Source organism: Triturus cristatus, chromosome 7 (assembly GCF_964204655.1).
Source record: "Triturus cristatus chromosome 7, aTriCri1.1, whole genome shotgun sequence".
Taxonomy (NCBI): domain Eukaryota; kingdom Metazoa; phylum Chordata; class Amphibia; order Caudata; family Salamandridae; genus Triturus; species Triturus cristatus.
The window spans coordinates 813832882-813855760 of NC_140590.1; the positions used below are offsets into that span (position 1 = coordinate 813832882).

The window sequence follows — 22879 nt, forward strand, 5'->3', positions numbered from 1 at the left end:
CAGGAATGGCTCACCAACAGCTGGTCGTAAGCCACAGGGAGTTGGGAGGATCTAGTGGTTGTTACACAAGGGATGCAAGCACAGACAAAATGGTGGGCATCCAACAACATAGCATGGGGGAGACCTTTCAGGGACCCAAATCCATCGGTGACAATCACAACAGATGCATCCCTCAACGGATGGGGGGCACATCTAAACAATTCAAAAATACATGGACAATGGAGCGAGGAGGACTCCACGAAACACATCAACTACTTGGAGTTGAAAACTGTTCTTCTGGCCATAAAGGCATTCCAGAAACATATTCAGAAGAGAACAATCCTGTTACAAACAGACAATACTACCACAATGTTCTACCTCAACAAGCAAGGTGGAACGAAGTGCTTTCCTCTAAGCAAGCTCGCACATAAAATATGGCATTGGGCAATACCGCAGGACATACATCTGCAAACTGTACATCTAGCAGGAGTAGACAACATTGAGGACTTGATTTAGGGTTTGGCGAACAGGTGCTGTATTACATGCCGGATATTCCATCCACCTTATTACAAGTCTATTGTATCTTAATGCATTTGTAATAAGGCAGTCAGGATTTCTGTGTCACATTTTCTATGTAGTGCCCATCCACCAAACTCTAAATCGGGCTGCAAGTGCTATGAACATTGTGTAAAAGCAAATCATTATTTTGATTGTTAGTATTATTTTCTGTGTTTGAAATGTACTTGTGAACAAATACTTAGTTGAATAGGAAAACGCAGGGTGTAGACTAACCACACAAGAATAAAGAAACAAGGAAGAAAGTGTTAAATGTGTGTATTATCTGGTTGCTATATCAGTAAGAGATCCCTAAGAGGTGCACATTTCTCAAGTACATTTCGTCTACATGCTAGGCACTGGCTCAGCTAGGACCTATGGTGCTTTGTGCGCTGACTTACTTTTTTCATAACGGAGAGGTGTGCCTCGCAAGTTACATAGGGGCCTTTTGAGGGCCAACAGGGACACATTTTATACCCCATGGCTATAATGGCTTCATGGTTTTTAAATTGCTATGATGGTTTCTGGTTAGGTCACAACTTGGCTCAAGGTCCCCTCACACTGGCAGTAGAGAGTATCCTGTCTGTGTGTGTGTGTGTTTGTGGACACTATGTCGTCATTTGAGTGCTATTTCTTATTTACCTCTGCTGATGCACTGTACAGCGGGTGCTTTATGTTCAGTCACATGCACCCAGGGTTGCCACATTTTCACGTGCTAGAATAGCAGCATGCTCTTTTTATCCACACCACCCTGGCAAATTAGTGGCCTTATTCCAAAGTTCACTAAATGCTGTTTATTAGCGTGTCTTATCGTGTCTAACATCTGTCCATCTGCACTATACACAGATAGCCGGCTCTGGCTTGGTGGCATCCAGTATTTGACTCTATCTAACTCCTTACTCCTCCCTCTACTGACCATTTCCTCTGCAGCTGACCACACAAAAGAGCTAGGAATTTACTCCTTTATTATTAATCCAGTTACTATTAACTGGCTGTCCACACACAATGATATGATGTCAAGATCAGCATAGATTCTACAGTCTGAGACACATCTAATGTTTTACATTGTTTTTGCTTCTTCAAAACAGCCTGACTACCCCTGGTGGGTGCCATGCCGCATTGCCCGGAATATGCCTCCCTGTGGAGGGGGTGGGAGTCAAGGGATGACCAAAGATTCAGGTAAGAGTAAATTCTGCTTTTGTGATCAGAAATAGTTCCCAGGGAACATCCCCAGTGTGCTCAAATGCACAAACCCCGTATGTATCTCATGATTGTTTTCTGGTCCTTGGTATGGTGTAACGTCTCTGTGGACACCACGATGCTTTCATATCATGAAGCTTCTAAAAGAAGTCCCTTCTTGACAGTCCACAATTACACTTGCTTGTAATCAGGTGCATTGAGAATAGAGACTCTGGTATTTATTTAAGACTGTTATTTTATGTAATGCTATGTGTCACTAAAGCCCTGGAATAGCACATTTTTTCTCCAAAATAAAATTTCACCTTTCTGCATATTTTATTTTTTAAAATGCCCAGCAAGCAGGCGGTGTAAACAATGAATGCTAATTTTCATCTTGAGAAGCTTCCTAGTGTCTTATGGGTGTTTAGAGCTGTATTACCACCAGCACTGCTAGATCCATGCCACATTTATATGATAACGACTAAACGTGCACATTAGTTCTCTTGGAATTTGCTACATGCATATTTATCTTATCTGTAGAACCCAAATTTCTGGGCTGTATCTAGCTTTGTTGGACATACGTCAGCTGACCTTGTAGTTTAGTTTCATGCAAATTACAAGTTTACTAATGGGTGCAGAAAGTTATCCATCCAAGGGATTTGCTCATTAGTTGTCTTCCCCAAAGGTCAATGCTTGTGTGTCTTTGGCCTCTTCTCAAGTTCTGCAAAGCGTCTTTTCCACTTGAGGCGTTGACCCAGAAAGGGTCAGGAAATGTGTTGGGGGGAAAAAACAGTGTTTTGTGTCTAAACTTGAGAATCTTCTGAATGCTATGTATAGTACAGCAAATTCTTATTTCTTGTGAGGACTATAACTCAAATTTTAATAGGATTTTTGCGGCCAGGGTTGTGGTTTTAGGAAAGATATTTTTCTCGTTGATGATTTTGATTACTAAGGAGAATAAGAGGATCCATTTGCTAAAATATTAGATTCCAATGAACAGATCTTACTTTTGTAAATTAGTTTTCAAACAAATAAAAACAGCTATTGCCTTTGTAGTCTTTAATTTATTCTGTTGGAATACCTCTATTTTGCTTCTTTATTTTACTTTGCCAAACATTGAACTTTGGATTATTCAGATGTTTAAAAACGGAACAGCAATGTATAAAAAAGCATGTAGAGAAGTGCTTCCCAAATGTTTTAGAATGAAACACAATTTGTAGATCTACAAACTTTCACAACGCACCTCGGCTTAATTGACATAAGGCAGGTGATTTTTTTTTCCATGCATCTAAAGCATCGTGTGGCAGTGCACTGTTATTTACAGACAGCACATGTTCTATTGAAATGTTCACTACATTTGCACAAATAAATAATAATGTATGAAATCTTGTTTCAGTGAATATTTTTCATTTTTGCAGCAGCAAGAAAAGTGTATTCATTTGCTTTGATCTTGTTAAAATTATTTGTCTCCATCACATTTCAGAATGACAAAAACTGTGCTCCATTTTTACTTTCTCAATTGCTTAATGTGTACAGTTCATTTGTAGTTATTTACGTTTTGTTGTGTGCTATAAAAAAAACATTGTGCAGTCTTTCATTTCACACTTCCTGTGCCCCAGCAAGATTGTCACATACGTCACTTTACTTTTATTTCTGACTGCAAAGTGAGAGGAGTTTGTATACACCAATCCCCATGTTAAAAAATAAGCACTTATTTATCGGAATACATAGACCGACATTTGACCTCTGTCTTTGAAGCACAGCAACTACAACAAGATAAATACAAAATTTAAAGGCATCTTCACTTACTGTGTGGACTTTCGCAACCCACGAAAAATCAGCTTATAACCCATCGGTCCGCGGCCCACAGTTTGTGAAACACTGATGTAAAACCTTTCTAGCAGATGTTTAAAAAATTACAGGGAAGTTCTGCTTTTGATTATGTGGATCCTGCAGTGAGGGCTTTAGTTTTTTCCAAAGGTTCCGCATGTACACCGCAAAAATGAGAAGAGAAATACTGATTGGGTGGAATACAATTGGGATTTTGATGCAGTGCTGGTGCTGAAGCATAATTGTTCAACAAAAACGGAATTAAACTGTGTTGAAGAGCCTGCATCAGATCAAGGATGGCTAGGTTTTAATTTTTATTACCCCTGCCAGATCAATAGGAATTTTACCTATTAAACATAGTTATTTGCTTTAACCAAAAGCATAAGCCAGGAGTATAATGTAACAATTCAATTGTTCTTTTACAATACACCGCGGTCATTCTACTAAATGGCGCTGCGTGTTCAGATGTATAATGATGGCATCCACTAGTGCTTCTGCAGATTGCATTTCCAAACAAGTGTTGGCAATTCCAACAATTCTTGCTTACCTGTCCTACATGGAATAGACTCGTTGTGGTGCCATCGTTACATGCATGCATGATAGAGAAGCTGAAAACGTGTCAACTTGCAACATAATTGGGGCATTTAAACAATATGCACATCTGCGTTGCCAATAGGTCAGCAGCATGAACTTCATTAGTGTCTGGAGCAAGACTCGAAAAATTAATGCCTTTGTTGGTCTGGAGAAGAAAATAGAGCTTGTAAAAAGATTGGGTAAGAACAGTCCTTCTGGATCAAAAGCACCCCTGTACCTACTAGAAAAACATAACAGATTCCTTTTTGGGTAGTTATCAAGCAGGGCGTTCAATTTGAAATCCTTATGCTGGTCAATCTGGAAGTGGCCTTTTCTATTCAAAAACCGTAATTACTGTACACACTCTCTTAAGACCTCTTCCTTCCAGGAATCTGTATGCTCTTGCTCGATGCTCACCCGCCTTTCACATAGTAAGAGAGTGGGAGAGAGCCGCAGGTCTCTCCCAGTGCATCTGCAGCCTAAGGCTCTTGAATGCAATAGAGTCTTTACCATATCTGGACTCAAGCCTTTCCAAGTCAAAATAAATTCAGACAGGGAAACGCTTTGTTAGCACTGCGTATTATTTATATCTAGAAATCGGATAAAAAGGGCAAACTGGGACCCTTAGTCATAACTGTTTTGGTTGGAAACACTTTCATGCACTTGTATTTGCTTGCAATAATCTGACATATTATATTAATCAAGAATATTAAATACCTACCTCACTTTCATGAATGTGCCTATTTTTTGCTTAGCGTATCAATCCCCTGTTAAAAAAAAAAAAAAACCTTGTGTTTCCATTCTAAAACGTCAATATCACTGAGAGAGAGAGATAAAACGTTGTTTATTTAGACCATAGTCTTTAAACCATACATAAAATATGAATCAGATCCGCATAGTGATAACATTATTAGTTCTACAGAGAAAAAATAAACAATTTAACATACAGGGGCAAAACAATGTAGCCCCGAATCATAATTAATTTAACACAGTTTACAAAAATCTAAATCCGTAAAATTCTCATCAATGGGAGAACACTAAAAGCATTTAAAATCAATGCCCCTCCTTTAATTTCTCCCTTACAAAGTCTTTTGTTGCTTTCAGAAATTTTCCCAATGCAATTGTAATATCTAGAGATGACATATCTGTAAGTAGACAAACTGCTTGGGCACGTGAGTTAACCTTATGTTTTAAGAATATTGGACATAAGAAAAATTTCCGTATGGCTAAAATCAGTGTGCAATCAAGCAATATGTGCAAAGTATCATCTGTTATTCCCAGGCCGCATTTACAAATACCATCTGATTGTATCAACACTGCCTTTATTTTTCCTTCCGTCTTCCAAGGATTAATACCAACACGAACCCTTAGAATTTCGTGTCTTAACCCTTTATTGGGCAGAATACCCAAATATGGGAACCAAGCTGCATTTTCCCATGAGCTCTTTAGCTACTTGACCAATTTTTTTCTCACTCATATAATCTAGATCTTGCGATCTTGTGTATAAGAGCCCTTGGTCTCTAAGCATTCTCTTTGTAAAATCTACCTCCAGGGATGTCTGCGAAAGTTTCACCTTAAGGTGCACTGGTGTATTCTGGAGGATTCTTCTTACATCCTTTGCCCAACTGAGGCTACTTGTTTGAATCACCTCTCTGCACCAGAGTGAGACCTTCTGCACACCACCTAAGTCCTGGCGTTTCCAGAATCTTAATAAGGACATTTGGGTCTTTTGTCAGACAGTCTCTACTTTTGAATGCGATCCCCTCGGAAGCAGATGACTTTACCCCAAATCCTTCCAGCCGATGCCAGCGACAGGTGATTAACTACTGTCTCTAACTTCAGCCTGGGGGAAAGGGGAAGTGGAAGACAAAACAAGAGAGACTGCCTCCAGACACTGGTTCCTCTCTTATGGTTCCTCTCCTATGCTTCACGGGGGGAAGAGAAGATACCTGTAAGAGAAGCATAAACATTCACCTCTCCTATGTACTCAAACGCAAATTCTATAATCTCTCTTAATGTGTAATCTTTACCTGCATCTATTTGAGGAATTGCTCCTCTCCTGAATGTTTTGTCTGTATCAATTATTTCATCTGATTAATCGGAAGAACCCCTGGTTATGACTTGTTTGTAGTTCTTATCTTTACAATCTTTTCTTAAATTACACAAGCATGATTCTTGCTTTTAGATTGAGTATATTAAGTCTTTCAGCTCTTTTTCTTGGATTCTCCCTTATGGCATTACTCTTTCTTAAATTAGCGAAGAGTTCTTTTATTTTAATTAAGTTGCGCAAAAAATGTCTCTTCAGGAAAAAACTACTTGTCACTCCTGTACAGTCTTTTAGATGTTTTACTGTGCCTGGAATTGAATAATCCTAACCTCATATGCGGAGGCAAGGAAATCTCCTGACTGCCAAAATCCAGAGGAACAATAAACAAACTTTTCTCCTCCAAGGCTTAGGAAAACTTCAGAACGAAAGTCACGTCGGTCACTGCTCAAAATACGCTTACTTGAATTCGAAGCGCTTCTCTTCACAGAAGCTGCTTCCTTGAAAGTCTTTATCACTCACTGACTTCTTTTCTTCTCACACTCCGTAACTCTCAGCAGCCTATATTTGGTCACTGTAGCGCTGGCGAAGTTTTCTGCTGAGGAAATTTGTACCTAGGTTAATAAACATTTAAAAAACAAGAAAACGCTATAAGCCTTATTAACTTCCGTTTTTAAATAAGGCCAACAGTCGCAGAACTAGATTCACTTCTTCAAAACTAGAAGCGCGAAGGGTAAACGCACCTGACAGGATTTTCCTTCGGTTGAAGTGAGCAGCGCTATAATCACACATGCGCAATAAACACTTTCAAAGGTCTTCAGCAAGAACAACTAGACCGCGACCCCAAATAGGAAGTGAGGGCGGTCGGTTATCGATCACCAACTACAGAATGCTTCAACTCCTGCAATATTACGTGCAAAACGGCTCTCCAGCCAGGATTCAATTTTCTCCTACGAGGGTACCGTCTGTGAGCAATACTAAGGCAGGCGAAGGGGTTCCTGACACCTTTACACTCCATGCCATTAGCCCTAACTCCATTCTGATTGCTTGGATCATTGTACCGCTTGGTAAGGACAATATCACTGGTTACTGTTATAACACCTTCTCACTGTCTCAGCAATTCTCACGAGTTTGAGTTTTTTATAACATTTCTTAGCCGTTGGGCCTGCTTTGTACATGGGCACATCCCGGGTAGCATAGACTCTGCAGGCTTACCCTTCTCTCTCTCCCACATCGGTCTGGATTGTGTTATCATTAGAGAACGGGCTATTTCAAGTTAATCTCCCCCTTCTCTATGGCTTTATCAGACTTAATCTAAGTCGGCTGTTTATCCAAACACACAAATGCATAAAATACTAGGTGTTCTCAAAATAATGTGGAGAATTCTAGGTATATCTGGATATTTTGAAAATAGTTACATTTTCCAAATTCAGTCCAGATATTTGGTGAATATGGCCTTTTGATAGCTCGAGTCGTATCTGGAGTTTCATTCAAACCGGTGTGATCTGCCAGGCTGATTTCAGTGGGCTACAGCGCTTACTTGGTGTCTGTGGACCCATAAGAAAATGTTTTCTTGAACTTGATGTTTCAAGGGATTTTGACACTGTTGACCCTAACATCATGATACCTAAATTGGTGAATGTGCGTCAGGGTGCCTGAATCAGCTGAAGTTGGCATTTTGACTTTCATATCAGACTATGTATGTGACCTTATCTAGGACTTATTGTGTTTCTCCTGAAGTCACCTGTGTTATACCTTTAGGACATAGTGTCTTGCATGTTTCGTTTACATTTACATCCAGCTCCCGCATCAGATTTACATAGGAGGGTTTTGAAATTTTTTATGAGCCTGTGATAACTAATATTTACACTCGCGGGTCTTTGCTGAGAAACCATAAGTCCTTTATGAGCATGTTAAGCCTTTCAGGGCAAATACTGCCCACTTAGCTGAGATTCAGTATCAGCACACAAAGTTCCTCTGAGGTTGGCTGACATCAGGACTCCTTCTGAATAACTATAGGACTAGAATGAATCAGAATGAAAATGTTTGTTCTGCTTCCATGCTGCCACTCCAAAAGATAAATCATTCCTCATTCTAACTTGAACGGTTTCAAGGATTAGCCATTTCCTTTTCCAGAGGTTTTCTGGGTGCTGTTGTCTGTGCTTTCGTAGACGCAAAAGTGTATTACTTCTATCCTTACATACAGGAGAGATGCAAGGTAAGCTGCATCTGTTAAAAGTTTCCCAAAAGCAAGCATCTGCGTTTTTTTTTCCAACACCTCCAAGATTGACACATATATCTCCATTATTTGGCCAGTTGGCGTAGGTCTAGGTTAATGACACAGGTGCCTTTCAACTTCTTATTTTGGATGTGTTGTGACTCCATGAGTCTTGTCCCACTGTTTAAAGAAAGCACTGCAACTGGATTTCCTTTTATAGCGTTGACATCTCAAGACTATTGTCTCCTCATTAATCTGAAGGTGAAATGTCCTGTAATAGGTAAAAAGCGCACCCCTCCTCAGGTGCGTTACTATGGAAAGCAGCCACTCAATGTATTCTGCGCTGATGGTGACATTTTCCTTTTCAGAGTTTGTGTCATTCAATCTCTCATTGCTTTCATGGATACTTGTAACCACAGGTTCTTCACCTTGGAATACTCCCAAGGTCCCAGACTTTATCCCGGAAACATTTTTCAGCAGTGCTCCAGCATTCTGCTAGGTGATGCTATGCTGCTTCATGCTGGCTCCTTACTGCTCTGGAAGTGCCAGAGTGGAGCTGCATGTAAGCTCCACCCTTGCACACTGACATCAGTTCCTTTCTTCCCACACCTTCCAATGCAGATATGGAGCTCCTCCCCTCAAATTTGTTGGTCTACTAACAAACACGAAAATGAAATCGATTTTGCTACACAAAGATGTGCTGTCTGAAAACGACAGGTTTCAAAACCATACCTTGATTGTAAAACAAAATCAGTATCGGTCCCAGACCCACTCAGTGTCTCTCTTTGATTTTTTGGCTCAAGAATTACTCTAACCTGTGCGATAAGTGTGCCCTCATGCACCTGAAGGCGATCTGGAATGAAGAAGCAAAGTTGTACATCGCCGAATATAAGAAGAAATTGCAGCCCTCATGTAAGCTACGTTCCAGGTTGTGTGCACAGACACAGTCTCGCTCCCAGGGCCTTTCCTGCAAGAGGTCTTATTCTGCGCCAAAAGTCCTCCAGTAGGTCCAAATTAAAATGTAAGTGCAAACATAAAATGGCAAATTAGGACTCTACCGCATCCCACAACTTCTTATCCCAGGAGAAGGTGTGAGGGTGTCACAATAACAGTCAATATCCCCCATGGTCCCTTGGTGGTAGAGCCAGTTCCCTAACTGATCTCAGTGTGCTCTGAGTTGCCCAGGCCATCGGCAAGGCCGCAACACATCAAGGCCTTCATAGAGGCCACGCCACTGATTTTTGGTGCACCCCTGTCTCCCATTGTTACACCTTTGGGCCCCCAGAACCTACTGGGTCTTCCAGTTTGGTTCCTGTCGGCATGCCAATCTCCGGCACAATCTGACCCCTTAAGCTCTGTTCCAGGTCCCGTACCAACTCCAGTACTTAAGTTTACTCCAGCTCCAGGAACTGCACCGTACCGATTGTCGAAGTTTGTGCTTATGCGGCCAGTGCCAAAAAAAGTTGTGGTGGCGATTCCAGTGTCTGTTCTCGAACCAACTTCAGCATGTTCTCAACTGATTCCCTGGTACAAATTAATAAAGCAGAACCAGTCTGCATACAGAATGTTTCTGTACCAGTGCCGCTACCAGGGTGGACGTACCAGCTGTGACTCAATTATCTTTTTGAAGGTGATGATGGGCAGGGGACCGTGATATCCCCCTCTCATTATGACATTGACACTTTTATATGGATTTGCAAGAGTCTAGTGGTCTTGGTATCTGTCCTGATACAGGGTTTGACTCACTACTTGGGCCATCAATGGAAGATAGTGCATCATTTGCAGTAGTAGGCCAAAAGGCAGCTGAGGTTGTGGAATTTCAGCGGTCTCCAGTCGTAACCAATACTAATATCCTTATGGAAATTGTGCAGTCCAGACCAGTTACGTCTGAGCCCTTCCTTCCCTTTAATGAAGCCATCACTGATACATTGATGGGCACTTGATCACATGCCCTGTTGTGGACCACCAGTGAATAGGCAGGTGGCCAGGTATCAAAGACTTGACCTGGTGAGCCTCATTTTAACACTAACTACCCCCAGATGGCGGTTCCGGCTTCAAGCTGCAAGGTGAAACCCAATTCATTCGTCATGGCTCCTCTGGATAGGAAGTCCAAGAGGATTGAGGCATTTGGAAAATAACTGCTCTCCTTGGCTATCCTGGCATTAAAATCAGTGAATACAATCTGTCTGTTGGGTCGCTACACATATGCACTCTGGGTCATGGCCATCGAGATATTGCCATGTGTCCCAGAAAACCTTTGGGCCTCTCTGATTGAACCCATTCATGATGGTCACGATGATGCCAAATACATGATTAGTGCTCACCTACATTTTACTAATGGCCTGGGAAGGGCTGTTGGCACCTCTGTTGTGTTCACCACTATGCATAGATGTGTTCCACGGGATTTTTTGAGCTATACAAGCATCTCTCATAATGTATATGCCATTTGATGGCTCACGTCTTCTTGGTGGAAAATCTGATACTACCCTGGAGCATTTTAAGAACAAAGCCATCACACAATCTCTGCGTCCCAGAGCTTGGGCTCAGATAATTAAGAGGCTACTCCAGGGTGTTAGCATATAGACAGCAACATTTGCTGCAACTGCTTCAGCCTATCGCTTGGGGTTGGGGGATCCATAATGCTTGATAGATGGATCATTCAAACCATTCTGAACAGCTAAGCCCTCCCCTTTCTTTTTGCTCCACCAAATTCCCCCCCCCCCTCCCCCCCCCCCCCAACATATGATCACCTTTCAGATGAGCACTTCTCCATTCTGTTACAGGAGGTGCAAGTGTTGCTCTCCAGAGATGCTATTGAGAGGGTTCTGGACTCAGAAAGAGGAGAGGGTTGTAACACCCGTTACTGCTTTGTGCTAAAAAAGGATCGAGGTCTCTGGCCTACATTGAACCTTCACCCTCTGAAGGCTGTTACAGGAGGTGCGAGTGTTGCTTTCCAAAGGTGCTATTGAGAGGGTTCTAGACTCAGAAAGAAGAGAGGGTTGTTACTCTCATTATTGATTTGGGCTGAATAAGGATGAAATGCCCATTCTCTCTGGCATCCATATAGGTGGTGAGATGTTGAACTGGGAGGGGGGCATCTACAGCCTCCATCAAGTCCTTGAACAGGGTGCCCTTAAATTCTTTGCTGCGCCCCGCGAAGAATTCAGTCTCCCATCAGTGCTGACCATATTTGCAGCTACAGCATTGCCTCAATTGTCACCTGATGTATGGCCCTGGGTCCTACAGCCCTCTTCTGTAGCATCCTACCCTAGAACATGGGACCGCTTCCGCAGGGTTATGTCTGGCCTCTATAGCCTTTTGAGCCACCATCTTCTCTCCCTGTCCCTTCTAAATAGCCTCCGTATCACATGGCACACCTGACAGAATATGAAATGGATGACTGGGTAGACCTTCTGGAGGCAATGGATCACGGGCCCTGGAGGCACGATTAAAGTTCTGTCTCTTTAAGTCACTGCATGACTGGCACTGGCCTTCCATAAAACTGTGGGAAGTGGGCCTGTTCTCTCATGCAAATTGCTGGCGCTTCTCCCACGATCGCTGTGACCTTATGCACTTCCTCTGTGATTGCCCCTTGGGACAACCTTTTTGGGTGGTAGTCGGCACCTTGCTGAGCGAGACCCTTCCAATCCCGTAACCCCGGCCTTATCCTCTGATCCTTCTACATGATCTTGCAACCTCCCCAAACCTTTCACACCTTCAGGGCCGTCTACTGCATACGACTGTTCTCGCCACGGCCAAGATCTGCATTCTCCACCCCTGGTGTTCCCCCACACCACCTCTCATGATGAATGGCTCTCAGCAGTGTATCCGCAGCCTCCAATGAACGGGTCATTTATAAACTACAGGATAAGACAGCGACTTCCCTCCTCATATAGGCACCTTTCCTCCAGGATGAAGCCCTCTAGCTCTTAGTTGATAGTGCACCTGTCCCCTAAAGGGTGACCACATTTTATATCAGACTGACACTGCCCTTGAGATCCCATCTGGTCATGATCCTTAACGGAACGTGCCTACTTTTCCCACTTTCTTCTCCTGCCTTTTCCGCTTCTCTCTTCTTCTTTGCCCCATCTTTTCTTTTACCTCTCGCCCCCCTTCTATACCCTTTCCCCCTCCAGCCCCTGGATGTGTGGATATGAGCATGAATACCCTTTTTGCTTTTTCTCTATTCATTTTCTTTTCTCATGTTACATTTTTCTAGTTCCCCCCCCCCCCCCCCGCCCTCATCCCGCAGAATATTCTGTGTACAGATGTGGACCTGTGTCTCCTAAATATTGCCTTTCCTTGTCCTTCAGGGGCCACTGCCTCATGGGAACAACACCTTCTGCTCGATTTCCTCTTGCACTGTGTTTTTTCGTACAGTATTACTGTTTCACATATGGTACCTTATGTTCCCCGTCCCTCCTTCCCCTATACACTGTTTTGTTTTAATCTTCCAATAAAGAATTGTGAAACAAAAAACAAAGAAAAAGGATGAAGGCCTACTTTCGACCTTCTACTTCTGAATGTCTTCATGTGGAAGGATAATTTCAAACCACTCTCATTAGCCCAGATCTTGGCTGCTCTGTACTTGATAGGACTGGATGGTGACCTTGTGGGACTGGAGCGTGTCAAGACTCCTATTTTTATATACACAGTCTGAAGTCCCTCAGACATTTCCTACAGTTCAAGGTCAGAGGCCTCTGTTCAGCCTCACCAGATACCAATTTTCCCTATGTTGATGACTGGCTGCTGAAGGCGGGCTCACCATAGACACTGGTAGACCACCTCCAGATGACGGCAAACCTTTTGAAATCTTTGGGGTTCATGACCAATAAGCTATGTGGATACAGTGCAGTTCAAGTCTTCCCTCCTCTACAATGAGACCAGGATATTCAGGCTATGGTCCCGATGCCTCATCCTCGAAACTGAATCTCACTGAGAGTAGTTCTAAGGTATCTTGGGCTCTTAGCCTCCTGCCTTTTCCTTGTGGACTATGCCAGTTGGCAAACATGGGCTTTCATGTAATGAAATCTGACGTTCCGGTGGGCCCAGCACTGAAAAAATCTATTGAATGCCATTCTGATGTCAAAAGACGGTTCACGATTTTAAGTGGTGGTTGCTCAAATGCTATTGATCCAGCAGCATGCCCATTTTCCTTCCCCTCCCAGAGCTGATGGTGGTGATGGATGCAACAGTACTGGGTTCGGGAGGTCATCTGGGGTAAGCAGAGATCAGAAGACTCTGATCTTTGATACAGGTCAAGCACTGGATTTGCGGGCTATTTGTCTAGTGCCAACGGCTTACCTGCCATCCAGGCTGGTGCAGGTCCTCATGTACAACACCATAGCCATATTGTATTGCAACAAGCAGGGCGGAGTGGAGTCCTGGGTAAGGTGCAACAAGGCTGTGCACCTCTGGAGTTGGTTGAAGCATCAGCGCATTTCCCTGACCATGAACCAGTTGGCGGGATCCTTGAAAGCCATTGCTGATGAGCTATGCAGGCGATATCTAGTAGATTACAAATCGCATCTATATCCTAAAGAGGCATCTCCCGACTGTGGGGGAATTCCAGGCAGATCTTTTCACCACCATTGAGAACTTGTAGTGTCAAAGGTTTTACGTTCTGGAATCTCCAAAATAACACTCATAGGAGAAGCATTTCGGCTAGAATGGAAAAAAGTGGATAATGTATGCCTTCCCGCTCCTGCCATTAATGTCCCAAGTTCTGAAAAAGATCAAGAGCGAACGGGCCAAGTCATTTCAGTTTGGGTCACCTCAGTTTGGACCCATCTATATGCAAATCAGTCTTGACCCTGCTCCAGTTGGAACAGTCCAGCCTGAGCTTCCAAGTCAGGTCTTCTCTGTACCGAAATACAAGCAACCCAGAACTGATTTCACCCTAGTTATTGGTTCATCTGCCTGTGCACACTGTCACTGGATCTAGGCTATACCTGACTGATGGGCCGGTCCTGTGTTGCTTCTTGTCCGGGTCAAGGAGGACCTGGCTTTGAAGTTCATGCTGGACTAGCACCTGGGGATTTTCTGTTGTTGGGTAGAATAGCCACTAGAAAGAACATTACCAAAGGTAAGTAAATTCTTAGTTTGTTTCCATTTTTTTGCGATTTGATACCTTTTTTGCAGATTTTATTGCTTACCACAGTTGCTTTTGGTCAGATTGTAGTTTCAATGTATTTCTGTTCTGAAAATGTAATTTGTCATTCCTAATTTTCAGTTAAAGCCCCCAGTAGTGGCAAATACCATTAGTGATTTGTGAGGTGTAAGCGTTGCCACACATTCATTTTCACAGCTAAGCCAACGCTATTTGTTCTGCTGGTTTTAGCCCTGCAGAGGCCAACATTTAAGATTTATTGTCCTCGATATTGGAAAGAAGTTGACTGATCCGTTTTTCACCAGCCATGGATGAGAGATAATAGAAGCCGCATCACACTACAAGGAACCGTTCGGTACTTTCATAGTCCCCTATAAACCCTTCTGTTTTTTAAGGAATGGAAAAAATATACTTGGGTAGTGTCTGTGAGAAAGATGACATTAAGACACAGTTGCTTCGTTCCACTGAAGTCCTTTTTTTTTTTTTAAAGTATTTTAAGAAATGTAATAATAAGTCTTTTTTTCTGTCTTTTTTTGTTTCCTAATGTCATATTTTTCTGTCTTTTTGCAGATTCTTCAGCATCTGCAACTCCTAAAAATCAGCAGCCAATGTGAAGCCTGCAGATCAGTTATTTCCAGAGGCACCCTGTTGTATCGTGTTCCTATATAAACGTATATATACATATTTATAGATTGCTTTCCTCCAAATTCACTCTGCATCTGTTTATCTGTGTAGAGAGATGTTTGGCATTGTAGGGATTTATATGCACAGTTCCAATTTTCCTGGCATCCTATGCCCAGAATAACAAGTGTCATGCTAGAATACTGGTCTAGTCTGAAAGCGTAGGGCAGGTGGGCAACCGGCAGAACTCTCAGAGAAAGGCATTCAAACGTTAATTTAGTTTGCATAGTGTTGGGCAGTTGCACAACTGCCCTGTGCAATGGGATTTCACCAGACCAGGGTGAGACTTGAAGGACACCATCCGAATGGCCTGCCTTGGCATGTTAGCAGGGCATGTGAAGGAAGTGCTGGTTGCTTTAAGCACTTGGGCCTGCATATTGTAGTTATCACTGTGGGCACAGCCACCCTGTGCACAACTTTTATCAGCCTATGCTGTTACTAACTCTGGAGTTGCTGCAATAACACTGCTTCTCATGGAGGGCAAGGTCACTGAAACTTGTCTCAGTGGGTCCACTAAGGAGTGTTCAGTGGAATGTGTTGGGGTGCCAGCAGTCATACCACAAGCATTACTATATTTTACCCTCCATATTGGTCTTTCCAATATATGTGGGAGTTACATCGATTTGCAAACGCAAGGCATAGGCAACATGTCATGAAGGAATCCCATTGTGTTTCTCTAGGACCTCAGACTTTCAACCAGAAGGAGCAAAGACAGATGTATTTTCCATTGTGATGGTTTCTCACTGAACAATTATTTTCACTGTTAAGAGTGGAAGTTGATTTTTTAAAATTCAATATGAAGGGGCAGGAGAGGACAATGAAAAATGTAGCAAAGGCTAGCCTTTTATGAGGGGCAACCCCCTCACCGAAGTGGCAGGGTGCCACTGCATATGGGCATTTGCCGGTTTGAATGTTAGTTGATAGACAATGGTTAATTAAGAGGTCTCTGTAATCAGCCATGAATGTGGATGCTTTTGACCATGGCACGTTAGCCAGAAAACTTCACCTGTAGCTCCTGTTTCTTGAGTACTGAAACGGCATAAAAATTTGGAAGTCCTTTCTGGTAATTCTATAGAGCTGAAGCAAGATATCTATCCTCTTGTACCATTTTCTTCTTGCAAAGGCAAGTACCTGAATTTTAATCTATTTGCTAAGATTTATTTTATGAAAGTGGTTTATTTTCTTTATCCACGTATTTTTCTTTATTGCAACAAATATAAATCCTAATATTCCTAACCTGAGAACAAGAACGATGGTTCAGAAGTGTGTAAATTAAAATAAACAGAATATGAGTTTGACTTATCTTCGTTACGACGTATTTTTGCATGTGTTCACTGGTTAGGGCATAGAATAAATACTGTCACAGACTTGGTGTGTGACAACTTATGTTTGGTTCCATACATAAACACTAGAAGTATGTGCCTTTCTTAGCTCATTTGCACGGTTAACCAAGGTTGCTTCACTAAGACCCAAGATTGAATTTATCACAAAGAACAAAGCGATTATACTAAAAGCTGAGTGTTAGAACAAAGATTGACAGACATGCTGTGCCAGTTTTGAATCAATGGCTTAGTTTAGATTCACATGCTATGCATTATCCCTTGTTTAGAGACTGGGCGCAGACAAGCATGCAGGAGTATGACTGTGGATTAGATCAACCTAGCTGTTATGCCCATCACCTGCAGAGGAGGTATACCAGTACTACACACTAATACACAGAGCAGCTCTATGGAGTCTACTTTGAGGAAGAAGAGTAATCTTTCTTCCTTTGTGAGAATTTTAGCACTTCATAACAGAAGAGCTGTATTCACTGACTCTGCCACAAGTCTCTCAACAAGGATATTTCTAGGATGCCAGCAACAACAAAGGATGCGTACAGGTTTTGGACTGCACCTCAAGATATGAAATGTGTGAATCTGGCTGTCTTCTTGTTGCGGCTGCTCGCAAGAACTGCATAAACTTGAACCAGATTTGGAGAGTAGACGTTTAGATGCCACGGACAAGAAAATCACCTCGGCCTTCAGCAATATCAGAACATTCAGTATTTACCAGATGAGCAAACAAATATGGAAAACCATAAGTAATAGGAAAGACCATTGCTCTTTACTTCTTCAAGGATTCTATGAATGTAAAAAATACGTCCAACTACAAGTTCAACTATGTATTACTGCACTTGGTTTTACATATTGGACCTTTGGAGACTGAAAGCCATTCAATGCAGACCATCTCGCTAAACAAAGCGCATCTGAAAATAAATTACACACCATGCACTAAAACGCATTAAAAAGGCATGGAGCTGTCCATGTATATTCTATTTTTTGCTTCAGAGATTATGCTCTGTGCAAACCTCTAGGCAGACATCAGTATATCAAGCAAGCTTATCACCATACACCTGGATATGGGCAGCCTGATCGGAATGCTGAGGTAGCATTGGTTCAAAAACAACATTACTTTTTGGGCAAAGTAATAGGCCAAAGCCTTAGAGGCTCTTGCACGACAAACAAGTGGCACTCCGTTCTCTTCCCCCAACCATGCCACTCCTAGTGGTGGAGATTAAAAAGTATGTGCATATCTTTGGCAAGAGAAAGCTTGAGATCAATGTATTCTTGAGGTTCAACATATTTACCAAGGCAAAGTCCTCATCAAACCATGCAGTCACAAACTCAAAGAGACCACGAGATCAAAGACCTCTCTCACTGGAAGAAGTGGGGTCATTCCTGTACAAGGGGTTTCTTCAGGAAGTACCACCCATGAATGATGCCAAGGGGTGTAGTCCGTACAGTTTATAAGTCTGAAATTAGACCTTACATTGTTAAGGATCCCAGAGGAGTTTCCTCTCATTTGATGCATCTGAGCCACCAAGTTCAAGATGATACTCCAAGATGTTTCACACTTGGAAGAGGGTAACTCCCTGGTCAGTTCCGACTTAAAATGGATATGATCCAGCAGAAGCGGTGTACAATCATTCACAAAACCCTCAATACACCATAAACCAAATTTCGATCATTTACTATACCAACGAGTTTGGGCCCATAGAGACTCTACAATCACTTACAAAATCATGAGGTCCTCCGATAGAGCTTTCTAGGAGCTAATAGGGACTCCGATAATTAGAGACGGATGCTATTTCCTTCATGAGAACCTGTAATGAAGAAAATGCCTAACAACAGTCAAAATACATATCATATCAATAAAACATTTCAATAAAGACAAACTCTGTATATTTATCAAGGTACCTTTATTTAAATTATCAAATATGAGTTGTCAATACATAAAACACATTAGAACTGTTGGTACTTTTGGTATTTCAATGAATACGGGTAAATTCACAATAGAAACTACAGATCATGGTAAAATATATCAAAAATAAATAACTAGAGTGAGTAGAGAGAGATGGAGAAAGAAAGAAATACACATTTCAATTTCGGTATGCAATTTGAGATTCATATGCACCTAAGATCAATGAGCTAATGCATAGTGTGCAAAAGTCTGAAATAGCCAACCCTTCAGCCGACAAGGTATAGCTTGTACAACATCACCAGCCGATGAAGTGCAAGAAAATCAGGATAGTTCAGTTCAGGGAAGAGTCAAAGTTCGGACCGACAGCATGTCACCCCCAAAAATTGCAAGGATAATAGCCAGCCAGCCAAAGAATCATTGCGAGATGAGCAGCAGCCCAGTTCTTTTTCTCAGAGTAGTTATACCTCCAAATGTTCTCAATTCCAGCCCCCAAATGTAACTACTTCAGTTTTACATGTTTCCATTGGTTAGGATCCATGGTGTGGTCGTCATCCAACCTAGTTCATCCGGAACTTTATTAATATGCTTTTGTTTATTCTCAAAACGTCATGTCACCGCGGAAAAAAGAAGCACATCGAAACTTTTTCATATCCACGCGCTCGCTTCCACAATAGCTTGCAACATAGTCAACACAAGTATTCATAGGAAGAAATACTCTAACCTTAGGAAGGAAACTCTAGTGATAAACATTCACAGCGAAAGCAAATTAATCAGCATGTTAGAAATAAAGATGAAACAAAATACAGTCTTCTCAGGGCTACGTTAGAAAAGAAAATAATACACTAACCGGTTTTGAGGCCTAAATGGAAAAATCACAAATCATAATTGTTGTAAAGAATAAAACACACCATTATTAATAATGTATAAGAAGATAGAAACATCACAAGAAACAATATAAGAAAACACCCTTTCAATCAAATTTATAAGCCTAGTCTGAATACAATATTTTAAAACTACAAGCAACCACTTTTATAACAGGATTTTCATGTTCAGAGAAAAACATAAGTAAGAATCATTGTACTTTAAGCATTTTCATTATCATATTTTCTATAATACTACTTCCAAGTTACTTGCAAGTTACTATATTGTTTAGTAAGCTTCTCTCTCGTGACATAAATGTCTCTCATTTCACCAGTTTGCAACCTTTCTGCATATTTCTCATTGCAGCTTTTGGATTCTAAATGTGTTGTCACTCCTGCACATTTTTATGTTGCACTTTAAAACACTCAATTTTTTTTAAAATTACCACACTGTTAGACAGATTAAAAAATATGTATATATATTAGTTCACACTTAATGAGCAGCCTTGATCAAGCATAATCATTCTCAAATAATCATGCTCCATCACATATTTACACAATCTGATGCATCACAAATGCTTCTGTTAAGCGGTGGGTTCCAAACATTATCTGTACCTCGAGATAGCTTCCTGTGTTCACAAAATGCTGTTGGTGGTGGCAGGGAATGTATAGCATTGAAGATTACATATGTACCCATGAAAGAATAAGTGGTTTGTGAAGGTATTTTTTTTCCAGTGATGCCACATCAAAACGAACAGGATTATTAAACTTTTGGACCTGTTACTTTTAACAGCTGACCCTCAGAAGTCACCTCTAACATCTATGCAACATAAGATGTTCCGAGGTGGACATATCGGCTCTGTGAAAGGGGTGGCTACTCTCCAACAAGCCAATTCCGGAATTTACCTTCAATTGTTAATACACGTGGCAGAAATGTTTTAAGTTGACACATCTATACGAACGCAGTAGTACAAATTTGTGGGTGCGTCTTGATGCTCCCACTTATTGCTAATGATGCAAAGACAGCCAAACATGTGACAGATGTGAGGCTTTCTTGAAAAGCACTTAATGCAGGGGCTTGTTCTATGAGTAATTTAACCTGACGGAAAGCAGTTTCCATGTCCTGAGACCATTTGAATTTGGTTCCTTTCTTGAGCAATGATTGGAGGGGTTCCACAGTTTGGGCATACATGGGAACAAATCTGGCATAGTATTCTGCTAGGCCTAAGAAGAAGCGTAAAACATCCTTATCAACGGGTGCCCTAGCTTCTTTGATAGCTCTGATGAGTAACATTTCAGGTTTTATGCTTGAGCTAGAAATGGTGTGACCCAGGTAATTTAATTCATTTGTGGCAAACTTACATTTATTCTCCCTGATGGTCATGTTTTTAATTAAAAAAAATAAAGTGTCTAAAACTATGCTCAGTAAGCGATTATGTTCTAGAGGATCAGCATGAATAAGAACATCATCTTGATAAGCCTGTACACCCCTGAGATTGCCAAACAGATGGTCCATTCGTTTTTTTGAAAGACGCTTGCGGCGGATGCCAAACCGAATTTCAACTTCAGGTACTTATATTCTCCGAATGAAATGGAGTAACGAATTGGTGAGTTCTTGTGAGTCCTTGTTTAGAGCAACTTGGTGGTAGGCGGACTGCAAATCGATCAGTGAGAACAATTTGGAACTACCCAAGTTGGCTAATAACTCTTGGGAAGGGGATGACAGTCTATGAAGATGTTGGCATTGAGACTCCTCAAATCCGCGCAAAGTCTGATTTCACCAGATTTTTTGTGAGCAACGACTATGGGTGCAACCCAAAGCAAGGAGTCACAAGGTTTAATAATCCCTAGAGAGCACAAGTTTTGCAACATGACTTTGAGTTCTCCCTTAACACTGAGGGGAACAGGTCTTACCTTGTGTACAACTGCTTGGGCATGAGGTTTGAGCCTAATGGCCTGTACAAAACCTTTCACACTGCCTACCTCTTCACGAAATACATTCTCAAAATGTGTGAGTATGCTTTGTACAGGGTCTGTGATCTTACATATATAGTTCTCAGGGCCTTCTCCTAAAACAATGGGATTATCATAACCTGGCTTCAAAATAATGCCCATTTTGGCTAGATCACACCACACAATGATGTTGTTGCTCTTGACTGCCGCATACTTTTTTGTTAAGGTCTCTCTGCCCAAACAAAGTAGTTTTGCGGAAAAAAAATCCTAGCATGTCTATATCCTTTTCTCCGAATGCTTTAGGATTCATATCACTAGGGAGCAGTTCTTTGTCCCAGAGTTCATGGAAAGTAGTGTCTCTCAAGATGGTGATCGAAATGCCAGAATCTGCCATAATTTGCAAATTTATACCATCGATGCTAGCTTCATAGGTGGGACCTTTGATTGAAGTGTCTACAGAATTGAATTCTACTGTTAAAAATACGTTGCTGATAGTCAGTGCACTCGTCTACTTATGTGTCAATCAAACTGACTCTTATGGTGTTTCTGCTTCTACAGACTGATTGAAAATGTCCCAGTTTTTTGCATAAAGGTCAACGTTTTCCTGAAACAGAACATCCAGGAAAGTTACCTTTGTGCGGTTTAGATCCACATCTGAAACTGTAAGAACCAGATTTGTTTGTAGTTGGTTTGCTATTTTTGTACTTGGCGTTAAGGGCACAAACAAGATCAACCTGAGATTTGGCTTCCATTATTGAGGTGCTGACAGAAGCATCGCCATGTAAAAGTGTATTTCAAATAAGAGAACACTCTATGCTCTTAGCTAAGTTGATGACCTCATCGAGTTTGGGATTACGACAATATAGGATTCTTTCTTGAATTTTACATGATGCACAGTTGAATACGAACTGGTCAATTATGCTAGTGTCGACAGTTAGACCAAATTCGCAAGAGGATGCAAGAATCCTGAGTTCTGCAATGTATTCTTCTACACTTTCACCTTCATTTTGTTTGCTTTTGAAGAACTTATGGTGCTCTAACATTATGTTGGGTACAGTCGCAATTTTTTTTCTTTCACTCTTTTTATTAACAAACATCGGCAATGTCACATTACAGAAGATCGGGCGAGTCAGTTAGCACATTTCACACATTTAAAGGGTCAAGCATTAATTCTAATCTTAGGGAGTGTTACGGGGAGTCAGGGTCTTCCCGGTCCTCAGTACAGGGTGGCATACAAATCTCCCCTCTATAGTTATTCCATTGGCCCCAGACACGCGACCACTTCTTGGGGCATCCCCTTGCCAGATACACCGTTTTTTCTCTAAACATGCACCAATCAAGATTTCTTTCCAAGTCTTCTAGGGTGGGTGCGCTGCTCCCCATAGCTGAGCGATGTTACGTTTAGCTAACATAAATCCAAGAGTGGCCCACTGAGTCTGCAATGTATTCAAATCTGTAGGCTCCCATATATTTAGTAGGCATCTCCTTGCCTCCGGTCTGAGAGTGATGTGTAATACCTCGCTGATTATGTCATGTATCTGAAGCCAATATGAGCTAATATATGTGCATTCCCAGATAGTGTGCATGTAGGTGCCCGTAAGTCCACATTGTCTCCTGAATTCCCTCGCGGCAGCCCACCCCATGCTCACCAATCGGGG

General features: G+C 41.7%; 1 protein-coding gene across 8 annotated transcripts in view; it reads left to right on the plus strand.

Annotated features, from left to right (window-relative positions):
- The window catches only part of TNIP1 (TNFAIP3 interacting protein 1), a 221398-nt gene extending 204932 nt beyond the window's left edge, over window positions 1-16466 (plus strand). For all 8 annotated transcript variants that reach the window (XM_085617685.1, XM_085617688.1, XM_085617687.1 and 5 more), the window contains 2 exons: window positions 1623-1713; window positions 15058-16466. In XM_085617685.1, coding sequence (XP_085473811.1) covers window positions 1623-1713; window positions 15058-15101 — 135 coding nt within the window. In that variant the 3' untranslated portion in view covers window positions 15102-16466. The remainder of the gene's footprint in view (window positions 1-1622; window positions 1714-15057) is intronic.
- Window positions 16467-22879: the final 6413 nt, after the last annotated feature.